An 18,109-nucleotide genomic window follows, 5' to 3' on the forward strand; every position below is an offset into this window, starting at 1 on the left:
GAAGACTGAGGATGTCGTTGTCAAACAGCATACGGCGGACGGTCAGGTACCCTGTGTGTTTCCAGCAGCGATAAAGGGTTGGTGCCGTTACCGCCCAGGACTTGGTAACACAGCTTCTCCTGCAAGCAGGCTTGCACATCTCGGTGGCGCATGGGGCCCATCTATGGGCAAAACTGGAGGCTTAGCTGGGGGTCGGGGGGCCGGAGGGTTGGACACAGGGGACAGACCAACGGTGTTATTGCTGGCCGGCCAGTGAGGGGGCCTGGGGGCCTGGTTGGGGCATTTGTTGTCTCAGAGGGGGGAGCTCAGCTCCACACCCTGCTGCCCGGCCTGGCCAGTAGCGGATACTCAGTAAACAGCGCCCCCTCACCCTCGCCTGCCCTTCCCTCCATGGTGGTCCGTGACTCGCGGACTGGCAGAAGCTGACCCTCTCCCCCATGGGAGGGCCGGTTGTGGAAGCTCTCGGAGTGTGACATGTCCAACACTGCTGAGAAACAGAGCAGGTGGCGGTGGCCCCACTCACTGCACCTGGTGATGTCATCCCGTCACCACAGCACAAGGGTACGACATGACCCTTGGCCCCGTGGGCACTCAGGAAAGGTGCATCTGGTGGGGACACATTGGATTTAAGGTGTATTTGCTGAGCATCCACTCTGTGGCAGGTGCTGGGCTTGGTGCCGTGGGGACACAGAGATGACTAGAGGACCCCGGGGGCCACAGGCAGAGGTGCTGGGAGTGGTGAGCTAGGGGTGTCCTCTGCCATCTCCCTGCCCATCCACGCCCTCCCCTGGACCTGCAGCAAGGCAGAGCTTCTGGACCCTGCTGGGTCTCACCAAGGGTCCTGTCACAGCACCATTCGGGTGCCCACCCCCACCCCCCGCCGTGGCACCAGCCTTACCTTGCTCATGACACCATCAGTACATCTCACCAAGTCTGAGTGCCTCGCTTGATCATCCATCCGTTCTTCCGCCTTATCTATTGAGTATTGGCTGGTGCTGGGCAGGGCACTAAGTGGGTGATGGGCCCTGATAGGTGGGGTTCAGTCTCTAGCTCCCAGCAGGGGAGCCAGACAACTCAAGCAGTGTGGCCTCTCTACCCATGTCTTGGCAGTTCTCAGCCGGGCAGGGCCTCCCGGAGAGAAATATTCTCAGACCAGCAGTGTTTGCTGCATTCTACACTGCCCTTTTCTGTCCCCACCTGGTGTCCGTGGGGTGTGATTTGCACGGTATGCGTACCAGGTGGTAGAAGTGATTCCCCTCTCCACTCGGGTGGGGTTGATAATTTCTGTGATAAGAAGAGGCAGGACCTGGGCTCACTGCTGCCCCCAGGGACGTGTGCCAGGTGGTCTGTCCTGCCTGGACCTGGAGAGAGGCCAGTGGCTCTGCGCCTCATGTTTCAGGCCCTCCCAGTTCTGTCCGCTTTCTTGGTGACCCTTCCTGGACTGTCAGAGGTATACTAGCCTAATAAACCCCCTTGGTGGCCTGGGGCATGGCCAGAGGATCCTGCGGCTTCTGGAAAGGACGCAGATCTCCCTGAAGACACAGGCCCTTCCCAGGGCCCAGTACATGTGCTGCTGTGGAGGTGGGGAGGTACTTTGAGGACTAAGGTGCGCCGGACCCAGCCCCGGCGTTCTTACTGCGTCCTTTACAGGGGACACTTGGACACTGAATAAGGAGATCACAGAAGAACTGATGTGTCTGAACTGCAGCACTGGAGAAGCTCATCGAAGCTCCATGGACAGCCCCAAGAACAGACCAAACTATAGGAAGAAGTCCAGCCAGAGGGCTCCCTAAGGGCAAGGACAGCAAGACTTGGTCTCCTGTGGTCAGGAGAGACCAGTCACTGGAGAAGGACACCAGACTTGGTCAAGTGGAGGGACAGTGCAGGAGAGGGAGGCCCCAGATGAGATGGGTGGACTCACGAAGTGGCTGCCACCAGGGCTCAAAAAGAAGAACAACCAGAAGGATGGCTGGTGTTTAGCCGTATTGTACACATGATCCCTCTGGTCAGCACCGACGGGGGGCGGGGCCAAGATCGGCTGTGGTCATCTGGAAACCACTCCAGGGCCACCATGTGATGAACAAGAAGGTGTGAGCCCACACTGGGCAGGAAGGGGGCTCTGAAGGGCTTGCTCTCTGGAAGGGCACTCAGACTTGATGGCCCCACATCTTTGTGGCCAGCCTACCATGCCCCCCCGCCCCGGTCCCCACTCTGGCCGCACTCTCTCCCTCTGCTTAGCCCAGGAACCGGCTGCCACGGCAGACTGTGGCTCCTGAGGCAAAGCCTCTCAGCCACTGCAGCCCTGGAGCATGATGTAGTAGGACTCAGGACACCCCTTAACTCCATGGGGATGCACACCCTCCCCCAGGACAGGTTCTGTCCTGCATGAGGGTTCTCGGAGTCTCTGTGCTTGGGGTCCCTGTCCCTGCATCGTGGCCAGTCACCAGGTGGGTCCCCAGGCCATTCTCAGTGCAGACCCTCGGGTGGTCCATGTAACCCAGCCATTCTCAGGACAGTGCCAGGGGCAGTGGACCCCCATCACAGGGTCAAGCTCCTGGGTCCACCTCACCACACTGAAGCCCAGGGTGGCCCTCGGCCTGCCCCAGGCCTTCTCCAGCCTGCCTGCTGTGAGGGGGGAGGGGGGATCACACTTGAACACTGTCTGAGTCCATGTGCCATGTCGACTCCTCAAAGGCCACCAGCCCAAGGAAGCGTGCTCTGGGGCTGTGGAGGGTGGGGGGAGGGGGGTCACACTTGAACACTGTCTGAGTCCATGTGCCATGTTGACTCCTCGGAGGCCACCAGCCTGAGGAAGCGTGCTCTGGGGCTCAACTGTTGGAATCTGGTGGGGTCAGTCCCTCTGGGTTGTAATCATTGGACCCTGACCCTCAGCTTCCCTGTCTGTAAAATGGGCTAATGCTTTCTACTGGCTTGTGAAGGTCATGTGCAGAGACCTTACAGCCAGTGGTTCTCAGCCCCAAGTATACATGGAGACTACTTGGGAACTTGAGAACCCACTGCTCGCTGACCTTTCCTCAAGAGGACGTCCTTGTGATTGGTTTGGATGGGAGCCTGGGGGCCTGCTCTCCTGTCGCTTTAAAAACGACCCTTTAAAAACCCAACCGCCATCCTGAGAACCAAGAGAATAGCTTAACTGAGGACCGACCACCACACCAGCCTGGATATGAGCCTGCTGTTGGGGTTGCTGGACAGGGTGTTTAAAGAGCCCTTAGCAGAGTGCTCCAGCAAAGACTCGCAAATATCCTGGAGCAAGTGGGAAAATATCTACATAAAATCTCACCGAAGAAATAGAAGGCACATGCGCACACACACGCACACGCACAGGAATCGAATGTGAATGAGTCTACGAGTCAACGTACAGTCACCAAACAATGTTCAAGATATCAACGTCTGAAAAACACCATCATCGAGGTTTTAAAGTCACCACACAGGTTCCAGAGCAGCACAGCTGGGGGACTATGATCAGTGAGTTTGACGCTAGAGCCGTAGAAATGATTCGATCTTAACAAAAGAGAGAAGATGGGGAGAGGAGGGCCGGGGGCAGGGGGACCGTCAGGGACCCATGGGGCAGCGTCTGTGGAGATCAAAGAGTCGTTTGTGAAATACTGCCTGAACGTCTGGTGGAAACACAAGAACCTACCATCTCAGTGAGCTGAAGAAGCCCCCAATTGGGTGAACCCAAAGAAATCCCTGCTGGGACACCTCATGATGAAGGTCAGGCACTAACGACAAAGAGGACATCCTGAGACAGCCAGACAGGAGGGACGCAGGACCAATAGGTGGATTCCACAATGAGCGACAGCATATTTATCCCCAGGAACAGTGGAAGTCAGAGGGAAGTGGGATGAAGGGACCACGTGCTGTAGGGAGACCCAGGAGGGACGGAGGGGGGGCAGCAATCACATCCTCAGACAAATCAACGAGAGACCACCTGGCCACTGGCAGGCCCAGCCTTAGAGAACAGGCGGAGGAAGAGCCCCAAATGGAGAGGAAGTGCTCTTAGAGGAAGGCTTGGGTAGGAGCCCACCCACTCAGCTGCCCTGCCCTTCAGGGCAGACCTGACGGGGCAATGGGAACACGCAGGGCTGCTTCCCACAAGGCCAGCAGTTCGAGGCACCAGCTGCTCCAAAGGGGAAAGCGAGGCCTCCTGCTCCTGTGAAGGCTGGCGGCCCTGGAGGCCCTGGGCCACTCTGCTGTCCCATGGGGTGCTGCCAGTCAGCGTGGACGGGAGGCAGTGAGAAGGGTCTGAGGTCGACGAGTGTGTAAAGCCCTCTGGTGTGACCATGGAGGAGGAAGTGGGGAAGATCCTCCTGCCGTGGCAGAACCTTGCTTGGTTCTAGTAGGTGATGGCTGTGTGGCACGGTTTCCAGAAGCTTCCCCATTGGTTGCAAGGGCAGGGGTGAGGCGGGACATCTGCTGGTTTCAGACTCGAGCAGGTGGGAGTGTCTGCAGTGTGCACTCAGAGTGGCCTGCAGCCCACTGGCTCCCAGACTGGAATCTGTTGTCTGGGCCGGAGTCAGAACCTCTCATTACCAGCATGAAACTGCCACTTCCCCCCCCCCCCAACTCTGGGCCTGTCCAGAAAAGGGTGGAGGCTTGGCCTGGATATAGATGATGCCATGGCCCTCAGTGTGTCCCTGAACACAAGGACCTGAGGGTGTGTGTGTGTGGGGGGGGAAATTCTGAACAATGGGCTAGGTTGAGGCAGTCACCCCTCCGCCCCCAGGGGACGTTGTCCACAGGCAGCACCAGGGGCCACAGCTGAGGAGGGAACACACTCTTCCATTGCTCCAGTGTCACCTGCCCCAGGCCCCACCTGCCTCGGTTGCAGTCACCCGCCTGTCCTTGGCCCCCTCCTGTGTGCCACCTGCCTTGGCGTGACCATCTGTACTGTGTCTGTTTCAGGGTCCCTCTATTCCCAGTCTGACTCCCTCCCTCGGCATGGGAAGAATGGCCTGGACCACCAGGTAGGTACTGCCCCTGGAACGTGCTAACACTCCTCGGGAGGTGGGGGTGGGTGGGAGCTCTTCAGCTTCCTGACCACACAGCCAGGAGCAGGGGCATGCCACCAACCATCACCAAGGTCTGTGCACTAGAGCCCAGGTCTTCCTGACCATGTAGCCAGAGCAGCAGGCATGGGACCCCCACTGCCCACCCACCCAGGGCTGTCACCACCTCTGCTCTGTGCAGGCAGAGGTAAGCAGAGCCAGGGGCACTGCTCTCTACATCACCAGGGTGCCTCTCCCCTGACAGCCTGTCCGAGCACATGAGACCATCTCCCCACCCCTGCTTCTAGAAGCACTTCAGCTGCCATTTTGTGACGGTCACTGGGCAGTCCACGGGCCTTCAATGTGCTCTTCTTAGGTCTCCCTCACCCAGCGCCAGCTCCCATGGGCACAGAAGGAGGGTGGAGAGACCTCCCAGAGCACAGTGCATGTCCAGGGGACCAGGCAGGCCAGAGAGGCTGCCCCTGGGGCCTGGGCACACACAGGCCCTCCCCTGGCTTGCCTCGGCCCAGTCTGGTTTGGCGGTCCACCCCACCCACCCCCTGAGTTTCTGAATTTTGGGGTGCTGTGTCTGAGCCCCAAGAGCTGATTCCTGACAAATCCCTCCCTGCAGACATGGCTCTGGAAGTGGGACCAGAGCTCCCCAGAGAGTGGGGTTCTTGTCCGTCATCCCAGGGCTCAGCTGGCTCCCCAGAGAGGGCCCCTGCCTCATCTTACCCCCTTGGGGCAGCTGTTGGGTTCAAACCCTCTGCTGAATCAGCTGACCACTGCACCACCGTCAGGGAGACCGCTGTGACCTATAATGAGCCCGTGCAGGATTCCCGTGCTGTCAGTCTTTACAGGGGCCGACAGCCTCATCTCTCTCCCCTGGACCAGCTCGTGGGTTTGAACGGCCGACTTTGTGCTTAGAACCTGGGTCCTAAACCCAAGGGTTTGAAAAGCCAAGTGTTTTCCATTGCTGACACGAGCAATGAAGACCCTTGGGCGTGCTGTGGGCTGAGCCCCCAGATTGGAGGATCAACGCCCCCAGGGACTGCTCAGGAGGACAGGCTGTCTGCTCAGCATGGGCTTCCTGCCCTGGGTAAGGCCTGTGGGGCAGCAGGTGCTGTGTGTTGGTCAGATGAGGTGGGGCCAATGGGGCAGGTTTTAGTTTGTGGGTGCTTGGAAAAGCACTTTGACCCCTGTTTGGGGGTGTTCTTTTGTCTCTGCTGACCCACCCTCTGGTTTCTCTAAGATGTGGGTGTGCCTGGATCCTCCTCCTGCCTCAGGGCAGGGGTGGGTCGGGGGGTGGACAAACACCAGTCCCAGTGCCACCCAGACCTTGAGGCCTTGTCCTTCACTGTGGGACCTTCCAGGGAGTGCCTGTGGACAGAGCACTGCCCCATCCCATGCACCCCCCACACGCCGGGGGAGGGTTGGGGACTGTCTACCTGCATGTGGACCACAGCCCAATGCGTAACCACTACTGTGGATACAACCCAAGTGTGGCAGGTAAGCTCTATTAGGTGCCTCTTCTAGCACCAGACAGGGGACCTAGTGAGAGATGGTGGCCACAGCGACACAGCAAGAACCGAGGTTGTAATCATGACCATAAACAAGACAACAGTTACAGTGGCGGTGGCAAGTACATGAGGCCTCTGACTAGCAGAGGCGGCAAACGCGGTGAAATAGGCACATGAGGGGAACTGTGAGGGCAGGCTTCCCAGAACCACCTGTGAAAACGGTCTTGCTAACAGGAGACGAAGCTGGGGCTTCCAGACTTCTGATTGGGAGCCTCGCTGCTCCCGCCTCAGGCTCCGCCCAGCCCTGCATGTCCTATCCCAGCTCTGCCTGGACTCGCTGGCTCTTTGGGAAGGTTACCCAGTGTCTCCGTCTCTGGGCTCTTAAATGGCTGGGCTTTTAGAGGCAGGCCTGCAGGCCTCTCCTGTGCCTCATCTGCAGGTGGGCCTGGCCTTGTCCACCTGCCACTCCGAGACAGCCAAGTATTTTACCGTTCACATCACCTCTTTACTTGGAGACGAGAATGGGCCCCAGGGCCCCCCTAGTTGGTTCCTCTGACCCAGGCCACCACCCCAGAGACAGGGCCAGGACCTAGGCTTGCAGCCAGGGAGTGTGGCTCCCCGCCATGCCGGAAACTGGGCACTAGGGGGCAGCGTGTCCCCACTGAGAGGTGCCCAGGCCATAGGAGAGCCAACCTGGCCTTACCGAAGCCTGAAGCTCGAAGCCCAAGCACATCCCCTTGCTCGCAGGTACACTGGGGCAGGAAGAATGCGGGGGAAGAAACACGTTTGGGAACCCCAAGGTGGTTGGGGAGCAGAGTGATGCCGTGAAGCAGGGGCAGTCCAGGAGAGCTCTTGGGGGAACAGGGGCACCTGAGTCTGGGTCAGTGGTTCTCAACCTACCTAATGCCACGACCCTTTCATACAGATCCTCCCTCATGTTGTGGTGAACCCCCCCCCCCAACCATAAAATTATTTTCGTTGCTACTTCATAGCTGTCATTTTGCTACTGTTATGAATCGGGCGACCCCTGTGAAAGGGTCTTTCGACCCCCAAAGGGGTCGCAACCCACAGGTTGAGAACTGCTGGCCTGGGTCCTTGGCCGAGATCTTGGGCCAGGCAGCAAGACACTTGCCCTGGGCATGGAATTTCAGGGGGCACCTGAGAGCTCAGCTATCAAGATAAACCCCAATTGAATGCAAATTTTTCAAAGCTGAATTAAGCCAAAAGGCCTGATAAACCTACTAGCCAGCCTTAACATAGAGCCAGGCTCCAGCTGCTCCCTCAGGCAGTCCCCCTGCACCGTCCCGCCCTCCTCCTGGCTCTGCCCACTGCCCCCACCTCATTTCTCCACTTGATGGCAAAGGCTTTGGAAGGGAGCTTCTGAGACCATCCCTGCTCCGTGCTCAGCTCCGAACGCCCTCACCCCCCGCCCAGACCCCAATCCTCCATCACAGTCTGTGCCCAGCCTGCAGACAGCAGGACAGTAGCTCAGGCTGCAAACACCACCTCTAGTCACTGCAGCTCCCCCTGAAATGTAATACCACCACCCCCCATGGGACAGAGCCCAGCTCTGAGCGGTGGGCCAGGTGCCCAGACGCGGGTGAAAGAGGTGTCTTCAAGGCACTGGGGCCACTGGGGTGGCAGGCGCACCAAGCAAAGCTGAAAGGGGGACCGGCCTGTCAGGTCTGCTAATGACCTGACCTGAAGTCAGGTGTGGGGACCCTGGGGTGTCCCTGGGGGGATGGGGACCTCAAAGGAGGCAGAGAGGGGTTTGGGGTAGTGCTAACAGGGCAGCAACTGCACTGGCAGAGTTTGTGCAAATGGGTGTCAGGACAGCCATGGGGTGAGGGGACAGGTTCACGTCCCCAATGTCCCTGTGGGGTCCCATGGGGGGCTCTCGAAGGTACTTCCCCAGGTAGGGGGTGAGACCAGCTGGAGGGACGGATGCGGAGGCAGCTGCATGCCGGGGGCTGGGAGGGACTGCAGCACCCATGCTGACCCTGCTGTCCCAGCTGGCTGAGTGGCGCCTGACTCAGGAAGGACTCACCTGGATGACCTGATGCCTGCTCACCTGCCTGCTACCATCTCTCTCTCTCTTCCAGAATGCCAATGTGGCCCCTCTCAGAGAGGACCCGGACTCTAGCTGGGGCACACGAGGTACGGGGGTGAAGTGCTGCTAGCAGAGGGTCCCCATGGTGTGACCGGTCCATTCCCCGGCCCCAGGGTTACCAGCCTGCAGGGCCCTCTCTCCCTGAGTGGCCTCCAGGGATAGAGAGCTGTCTGCACAATGGCCCTGCAGGGCAGCGGTGACCCCAATGGCCTATCTCCAGGATCAGCTCAGCTTCTAGTCCTCCGAGCCCTCCAGGAGGCAGGGCGCCCTCCTGGGCACAGGTCCTGAGGATGACGGGGAGCTCTGGGGGGCTGGGGGAGGAACCCTGGTGTCAGCCGGCTGATTCCCACAGGAGTGGCTGAGCACGGGACAGGAGAGCCTGCCCTCTGAGTGGGCCATCCACACCCCCTGCTCAGAGCCAGCATGTCTAGAGCTTCTCCTGCACATGGGAAACTAAGGGTTGGCTGCTCTGGGCAGTCCTCCCACACTCAGGGGCTCCCAGCCCCAGGCATCCTCTTCAAGCCTGGAGCCTGCACTTCCCAGGGGACCTGGGGGGGGGGGGAGACTCACTGCCCAGTCTCTCTGCCCTTCTGCTGGGGCCAAGGAGCTCCCTCTAGTCCGTAGCCAGGCAGGCTCGAGAGGAGGCACCGTACAGGCTCATAAACCAGCAACAGTGCGAGCTGGGGGGGGGGGTCAGTCTCCCCAACATCCCAACAGGCCTGCCTGTACTGCCCACTCTGCACCTGGGTAAACTGAGGCAGGCAGCATTCTCAGGGGGCCCTGTGCTCTTCAAGGCCCATCCTCAGTGTGGGGGCCAGGTCTGGGGAGGGGGCGACGCATAATGGGTGCCTGGGCTGAGCTGACTGCATGTCCAAGCTAGGGTCCCCAGGGAGGACAGGAATATGCCCACCCAGCTGTGCTCTCCAAAGGCTCTCATGCTTTCTCCCCCCCCCCCCTTCTCTCTTTCAGAATACAAGGTAAAGGGCTACCCGCCCACCTGGCCTTCACCTGCCGCCCACCCAGGTCACAAGTTCCTTTGTTGTGTGTCCCTGCCCCACCTGTCTCTCCCCAGGCTCAGTGCCTCGGTCTGGGGGTGACCTTGGTTTCTCCCAACAGATCTACCCATATGACGCCCTTATTGTCACAAACCGGATTCGGGTGAAACTGCCCAAAGATGTAGACCGGACACGACTGGAGGTGAGGAGAACCCCAGGGAGGGAGGGTGACTGCTCTGTCCTCAGCAGGTACTTGCTCTGTGTGTGTGTGTGTGGGGGGAGGGGTAGATGCCCTGAAGGAAGGCGGAAGCCCACGGCTGTGTGTGGATCAGGGTGGGAGGGGCCATGCTCAACACCGCCTCCTAAAGAACCCAGGGCTTCTTTGAGTGACCCTGTCTCTGGCCACCTTCACACTGCCCCAGAAGGATGGCATGCCCCTCAGGAAGGAAGCTCGGGTGTAGACAGCTCGGGTGTGTCAGGCCGCACGGGTGACGTGGAAGAGCCAGGCTTGCTGAGCCCTCCTGTGAGCCGAGTGCCTGCCTGCTCACACTGCCTGAGACTTTCTCAGGAATCTTTTGCTCGTTGATAATTATTTCTCTAGAATTGGGTACCATGGGCAGGGGGCCTCCTGAAGGGACCATGCTGCCTGATCTGTGCCCCGGAGCTGGGTGCACAGGAGGTGCTGTGGGTGTGTAGGACCAGCCCCTGGACACTGGGAGAGTGGGGGGTACCTACCAAGACCTGAGGACTTGGGTGGAGTGGACTCCAGGAGAGACCTGAGACCGGGCTAGCAGAGGCCGGGCAGGGAGACCTGAGAGGGCCTGTCGACACAGAGAGGGGGTACCTGGATGACCTCACGCTGACCGTCCTCCACTGGGCAACCGTGTGTGGATTGGTGTTCCAGGAGAGGGGTCCTTGTGGATGTGTCCCTGAACTAGAAGGGGGCTCTGAGTGGACACAGATGTCAGGGACCATGCCCAAGGACCAGGACCAGGTCCATTTCCCTAGTGTGAGACCACTGGTCTGGAGTCGACAGCCACCCCCCACCCCCACCCCAGGCTGTTGTGGCAAAGGCCTGCAGGGGCAGTGAGGAGCGGCAGCTGGGCCTTCTCCCCAGATCTGGGGTCCAGGGGCTGGTGGCTGCCTGAGGCTACAAGGAGCACCTCCCTTCCACCTGAGGTTCTGGGGGTTCCCAAGGTTGTTGGCTCAGAAACATCACCCCCTTCTCTGCCTCACCATCATCACATCGTGCCCCCCCCCCCACGCCGTGTCTGTGTTTCTGTCTGTCTGTGACATCTCACGTCAGGGGCACTGTGATGATGTCATTACGTGTTGGGCTGCGATCCACAAGGTCTGCACTGTGAAACCAGCAGCTGCTCCATTGGAGGGAGACAGAGCTTTCGACTCCCATAAGCAGTTACAGGGGTGCTGTGCGTTGACCCCGACTCGGTGGCAGTGAGTTTATGAGGTGGTGGGGTGGGTTGATGTGCTAATTTCATGGTCAGTGGTTCAACACTCCCCCCTCCCCCCAGCTGCTCAGAGGGAGGAAGATGAGGCCATCTGCTCCCGTGGAGTCACAGCCATGGGAGCCCCCCAGAGGGTGGGCTGATGTGATTGCACATGTTCAATCTGTGTGTTAGCGTGTATCAGTGTGTGTGTGTGTGTCAGCATGGGCGTGTCTGTGTGTCCACCAAGCAAATAATCGTGAAGAAGAGTGTGGCATCATGATTGAAGGAAGGCTCATGAACAACCTGCGGTATGCAGATGACACGGCCTTGCTCAGTGACAGTGAGGGGACTTGAAGCCCTCGCTGATGAAGATCAAGGATGACAGCTCAGTGCCAGGAAGGCCGACATCCTCATACCTGGACCAACAGGTGACAGACACTGTGACCACAGGGAAGGTTGAGGCCATCCGGACATCTACTTGCTTGGGTGTCGCTGTCAGAACAAACCACGAGCTGCCTTGGGCAAATCTGCTGCACAGACTTCATCGTGTTGGCAAGCCAGGCTGTGACTTTGAGGACTAAGGGCAGCTGAGCCAAGCCGTGGCATTTGCACGCGCCCATGAGAGTCGGGCTGTGGCTCAGGGCCCAACACTCAGAAGCTTTCCAGGGGGCTTGGGCAGAGGGGGTGGTCTCAGCTGGTGGTTTGGGGAACCACCTACACAGGCACCCAAGGCTGGGCACATACCTACTTCTGAGGAGCTGGGGTCCCAGCGGAGCATTCTGGAACCTGCCCACCTCTGTCCAAGTCGTTCGCGTCCACCCGGGTCCAGAACCAGCGCTCCCTGCTGAGCCCAAGGCCAGGGGACATGCGGGGTACTGCTGCCCAGCACAGGTAGCAGGCTTGAACCAGCCATGCAGGGACCCAATTGGGCCACTGTGGGTCAGCAAAGCCAGGACTCACCCACGCAGTGGGGCCTCACCGACACCTTCTGAGGAAGACCCCGTGTCCAACCAGGGCACAGTCAGGCAGCTCGGACCTCAGGACATGCGTTCAGGGAAGGATCAGTTTCTGTTGATTCCCAAGGAACCCTTGTGTCAGAGTGTGTGTTAGTGTATGTGTGTGTCAGAACATCTGTGTGTCAATGTGTGTGTTACTGTGTATTGTGTCAGTGTGTGGGCATGTCTGTGTGTCAGTGTGTCAGGGTATGGGCGTGTCTGTGTGTGTCAGTGTCAGAGTGTGGATGTGTCCATGTGTGTCTGTGTGTCAGAGTGTTGATGTGTCAGTAGGTGTGTCTGTGTGTGTCAGAGTGTGGTGTGTCTCTGTGTCAGTGTCAGAGTATGAGTATGTCTGTGTGTGTCAGTGTCTGTGTGTATCTGTGTGTGTCAGAGTGTGGCCATGTTGTGGGTGTATCTGTGTGTCAGTGTCTGTGTGTGTCTGCGTGTGTCAGAGTGTGGGCGTATTGTGGGTGTGTCCATGTGTGTCTGAGTGTGGGCATATCATGGGTGCGTCCCTGTGCAGTGGTACCCACAGGCCTCTCAGGGACTGGTTTTCAGGAGTGGGCTGCCCGGTGCTTATGGGACAGCACCCAAAGTGCCAGCCGAGCATGTTAACCATTTGTGCCCAAGGGCCCCCATGGAGCTGACCCTCCCTCCTCCCTCCCTCTCTTAACCCTACAGCCACGGCCTCCTCGCTTGCCCTGGGAGGCTGGTGCTCATCTCCCAGCTCTGTGGGCTGTCCCAGGCCCTGAGGGTGCTGCCCCAGGCTGTGGGGTGCTCCTAATCAGTGTCTGCTGAAGCTGCCCCTCTGGCCAAGAGCAGTTGGTTAGCTTTTTGGGGAGCCCGTGAGCTCCTCGTTAAGCCCAGTCCTTCCTGAATGTGAAACCACAGACTCACAGTGAAATCAATTGCATTTCACACCAAGGCCTTCTGCACACTCAGAATGTGCCCAGTCCTCCCTGTTCACTGCCTTAGACTGTCTTCCAGGGCTCTAGTCCATGGGCACCATTTGTAGCTGAACATTGGAAACATGTTATCCTGTGAGCTTTCTGTATCTGAGCGTGACACATTGTATCACTGTGCCCTTTGTGTCTGGGCATTTGATACATTCTATCATGGCAGCTATTGTTGCAGCTAGGTGCCTGCTACATTGTACCCTAGTGAGCTGGGTCCTCTCTTCTTAGCCTGGCCTACAAGCGGGCAGTGAGGAAGCAGCCTCATGGGAGCATTGGCGAGGGGGAATTGGGGAGTGCTGTGAACCAGGGAAATTCCCCCAGAGAAGCTGTGCCAGGTGCTTTCCAGCACATGGCTGGTTCTGACCCTAGGCGGCCTGAGGGCGCCAGGAAGCTAGGAGCGGCTTCCCCAGGGACCTGGCTGAGGCATCCTCTGAGCAGGTAGGGGGCCTTTCTAAGCAGAGCGCACATGAGGGCACACGTCAGGGCAAATCGCCCCATCTCCCAGACAGACTCTGAAGGGTGGAGGTTGGGCATTGCTGGCGGGCTAGGGTCCATACCTGATTCCTGGGCCCCGGGTCTCTGTGGCTCAGCAGACAGACTGCCCTCATCCTACCCGGGGGCAGGGACTTCTCCGATGGACACCGCCAGGAAGGCAGCCTCACCCTCGACTTCCTTCCTGTCTCTCTGGAAGAGCCCACGTGGCCCTGGCAGTCACTAGCCCTGGGCTCCTCAGGAACGTGACCAGTGCCCCGCTAGCAGGGTGTTGAGAATAGCCCCCGGGACAGGCCCCTGACTGCCACGTGTCCTGGAGGAAGGAGCTGGTGTGTGTGTGTGTGTGTGTGTGTGTGTGTGTGTGTGTGTGTGTGTGTGTGTGTGTGAGACAAGAGACAGGAGAGGACAGGAGGCACAGACAGTGACTGCAAGGGGCACTGCCATCCTGGCTCCCTTTTCTAGAACACCCCCCACCAGCTCAGCTCAGCCCTACCCCGTGCTGCCCACACATCACTGTCCACTCAGTCCTGACTGCAAACAGCACAGGTTCAGTGCCGTTGACCTGATGCCGGCTCCGAGCGGAACTGCCTCCTCGGGTTTCCAAGACAGCAACTCTTCACAGGAGCAGGCGCCTTGTCTCCCCCCCACAAAGAGCAGCTGGTTTAGAACTCCTGGCCTTCTGGACTGCAGCTGGCCCATGACCCTCCACTCCACTGGGGCCACCCCCGACTCCTAGTGACTCTGCCCAGGGTTCCAAGCTGGAATTCTTTGTGGGAGCAGACAGCCTCGTCTTTCTCCTGCGCAGCAGCTGGTGGGGTTGAACCCACAACTCTCCCCTGAGCAGTCTGGGGCCTAACATGTACCCTTGGTAGCCACGGATGGTCTCTGGTTCCTACACCCCTGCCCAGTCAGTGTGGTCAGCCAGCGTCTGTCCTCCTGTCGCTGGCTGTGGGGTCACTCCACGTGATGCTGGAGTCACTCAGGGTGCATGACCTGCAGGTGGACACGGGGGCTGTTTCTGTGAAAGGGAGTGGTGACCTGGTTGGTCAGGTGCGAGCAAGCCAGCCAGAGTCTCAGGGCCAGCTCCTCCACGTGTCCAGCAGGCAGTCCCCTGAGGGCATGAGGGGGGACGGATTCCCAGGGATGGTCATGAGGCAGGGCGGCAGGGACAGACTGGCCAGAAACCTCGATTCTCAAGGTGACCACGTAGGCCTGGTCCCATCTTGCCTGCAGTTTTGTCCCCTGTCTGAGGCCCTCTTGTCCCAGCCTCTCCTGCTAGCATTGACTGCCCTCTCTGGTCTAGTCTTAACTGATACTTACTCTCTGAGGTGGGGGAGGGGGTGCTTCCCTGTGAGGGAGGACACTTGGTCTGTGTCCACCTCTGGGATGGCCGTGAGCACCCATCACCCTGCACCCGCGGCGGCCGTCCTGAGGCCAGGCCCTGTGTCCCAGCCATGGGCCAGCACTGCTTCCCAACCACCCCTCACCAGCCCCCAGCCATGGGCCAGGCCACATGTGCAGCCTCCAGCCCCTCCATGCCCCAGCTACTGGTCACTTTTCTCCTGACACACGTGCATCCACCTGTCTAGACGTCGGTCCCCAGGTCACCAACCACTGTCCCTCTGTGTCCTCATCTGCAGCCCTGCTGTGTCCTCTGCATCCCCAACCTCTCCATGGCCCCCACCACCAGTCACTGCATGTCCCCAACCTCGGTCATGCTGTCCCTGGTCAGTTCCTGTGGTGTTTGTTTCTGTGGGTGTGGCCCTTGCTGCCCCACAGGGAAGACTGTGCTGTCAGGCTCCTGCCCCCACTGCTCACTAACCCTCCACCCGTGTCCCAGCCCCCACTGCTCACTGCTTCCAACCTGTGTCCCAGCCCCCACTGCTCACTGCCTCCGCTGCCCATGTCCAAGCCCCCATTGCTCACTGCCTCCGCTGCCCATGTCCAAGCCCCCACTGCTCACTGCCCCCTGCTCATTTTCCAGCCCCCACTGACCACCCTGCCCATGTCCCAGCCCCCACTGCTCACTGACACTCCACCTATGTCCCAGCACCCACTGCTCACTGACCCCACTGCCCACATCCCAGCCCCCACTGCTGACTGACCCTCTGCCCATGTTTCAGCCCCCACTGCTCACTGCCCCCCACCTGTGTACCAGACCCCACTGGTCACTGCCCCCTGCCCATGTCCCAGCCCCCACTGCTCACTGCCCCCCTGCCCATGTCCCAGCCCCCACTGCTCACTGACCCCCCTCCCATGTCCCAGCCCCACTGCTCACTGAGCCCCTGCCTGTGTCCCAGCCCCCACTGCTCACTGACCCCCCCCCGTCTATGTCCCAGCCCCCACTGCTCACTGACCCCCAACCTGTGTCCCAGACCCCACTGCTCACTGACATTCCACCTATGTCCCAGCACCCACTGCTCACTCCCCCCCACCTGTGTCCCATCCCCCACTGCTCACTGACCACCCTGCCCATGTCCCAGACCCCACTGCTCACTGCCCCCGCCCATGTCCCAGCCCCCACTGCTCACTGACCCCCAACCTGTGTCCCAGCCCCCACTGCTCACTGCTCCCGCCCATGTCCCAGCCCCCACTGCTCACTGCCCCCTGCCCATGTCCAATCCCCCACTGCTCACTGACCACCCTACCCATGTCCCAGACCCCACTGCTCACTGCCCGCCTGCCCATGTCCCAGCCCTCACTGCTCACTCGCCCCCCACCTGTGTCCCATCCCCCACTGCTCACTGCCCATGTCTCTTTCTGTGCAGAGACACCTGTCACCTGAGGACTTTTGCAGGGTGTTTGGGATGAGCGTGGCGGAGTTTGAGCGGCTGGCACTCTGGAAAAGGAACGACCTCAAGAAGAAGGCCTTGCTCTTCTGATGCCCCACCCCACCCGGCACGACCCCAGGGACAGGGGGCACCCACCACAGCTGCACCAACCCCACCCACCGCACTCCCCTTGGCCCCATGTTCCCGGAGGCAGGCAGCCAGGAGTGCCTCAGTCTGGGCTGGGGGCTGCAGGGTGGTCAGCCCCCAAGGGATCCGGGTACCTCAGATGCTGTCGGTACAGCTGCCCCCACAGATGGACAGTCTGTCTTGTGTGCCAGCCTCCAGGAGATGCCCTGTCATGGGCAGGTAGGTACACAGCACCCGGGCAACCCCCACCCCCACACTTGCCTCAGTGCCTACAGTCGGCACACGAGCTGCGGTGTCCTAGAGAGCCCATGGGCACCAGGCAGCCCAACTTGGGCTCTTGGTTTAGGGAGGAGGGCCTGTGGATGTCATCCACCTTCACATGCCTTCGAGGGCCCCGCAACTGCCCCCCCCAGAACCCCCAGCTGCCTTCACAGGATCCCTGGGCACCCACACAGTGTTTGTTTTGTCTCAAAGTGGAGTCCAGCAGACGCAGGATGCCCCAGGGATGAGGGGCCCTGTCCTGAGTGCCTCTGGCCCCAGCTGTGCCCCTGGCACCACCCTGGGGAGGGCGAGTCTGTCCCGCCAACGTTCCTGTACCCTGTGGGTCACCTCCTGGAAGGCCCCTTCTGGGTGGGGCTGCGTGAGCACCTGTGGGCTGGGGAGGGGATCTGGGGTGCTTCCACATGCTTATTTCTCAAGCCCTGTCCTCAGGGCTGGGGTGGGGACCTTGGCCCAAGCTCACCCCGGTGCCCCTGCTTGTGATGCCCCCTCTATCCCCAGGTGGATACATCCTGTGCCCCTGCGGGGCAGGAGGGAGGGGGTCCCTGGCACTGGCCTAACCCCGCCCTCAGGATGTCTGGCACCCAGGGCCAGCGAGAGTGTCTGTCTGTCTGTGTTTGCGGTCACTCATTGCTGACCCTGATCTCGGACCCACTGTTACCACAGAGCCCTCTCTGGCTGGGGTGGGGGTACGTGGGGGCAGTCACCAGGCCTGCTGCTCAGTCTGCCTCTGTGCACACCACCCCCGCCCCCCACGTCTGCCTGTGTGAACACACATGCGTGGTGTTGCATGTGGGGAGCTGGCTGAGCCCGGCCCCCAGCGAGGAGGGCAGGAACTCCCATGCCGGCCTGTGTGCCTGTGGAGGTGGGGGCGACAGCATGGGGTCCCGCACAGGGAGCTCCCAGGGAGCCCTCCTGACGCCATCGTCATCCACGTATCTGTCTGTCTGTCCGCCCCCCCTCTCCCCCCAGTCAGCGCCTCCACACACTTTCAGTCCGCCCGCAGCCTCTCTGACTGGCCTGCAGGGGCCACCGCTCACTTCTTCCTGCTTCTGGGCGGATGCCCTGGGTCCCAGCCACTGACCCCTGACTCCCCTGCACTGCGAGGCCTGCCCTCGGGTCTCACAAATGCCTGCCCGAGAAATAAAACACTGGTGACGTACAGAGCATCTGGTGAACTTTGTGTCATTTCTGGGTGCCTGGCCCCCATCCTGTCCAGAGCAGAGGGGAGGCCTTCTGTGTGAGGTGCCCCTGCAGCTCGAAGGTGACACCTGACAGCTGCCCCTGCCCCGCAGGCAGGGGCGAAGGCTGGGCCCCAGTGCCTCCAACCCTGTCTGCACCCCATGTGGCCAGCTCACCCTGGCGGGGCTCCCAGCTCCATCACTAA

At 60.2% G+C, this 18,109-nt stretch overlaps 1 protein-coding gene across 1 annotated transcript in view; it reads left to right on the forward strand.

Annotated features, from left to right (window-relative positions):
* ABLIM2 (actin binding LIM protein family member 2) overlaps nt 1-17,876 on the forward strand; it is a 63,797-nt gene extending 45,921 nt beyond the window's left edge. The window contains exons 16-20 of the mRNA XM_075544652.1: nt 4,927-4,988; nt 8,632-8,686; nt 9,609-9,616; nt 9,756-9,836; nt 16,294-17,876. Of these exons, the coding sequence (XP_075400767.1) occupies nt 4,927-4,988; nt 8,632-8,686; nt 9,609-9,616; nt 9,756-9,836; nt 16,294-16,407 (320 nt within the window). The 3' untranslated portion in view covers nt 16,408-17,876. The remainder of the gene's footprint in view (nt 1-4,926; nt 4,989-8,631; nt 8,687-9,608; nt 9,617-9,755; nt 9,837-16,293) is intronic.
* Nucleotides 17,877-18,109: the final 233 nt, after the last annotated feature.

This window comes from Tenrec ecaudatus, chromosome 3 (genome assembly GCF_050624435.1).
Source record: "Tenrec ecaudatus isolate mTenEca1 chromosome 3, mTenEca1.hap1, whole genome shotgun sequence".
In the NCBI taxonomy this organism is placed as follows: Eukaryota; Metazoa; Chordata; class Mammalia; order Afrosoricida; family Tenrecidae; genus Tenrec; species Tenrec ecaudatus.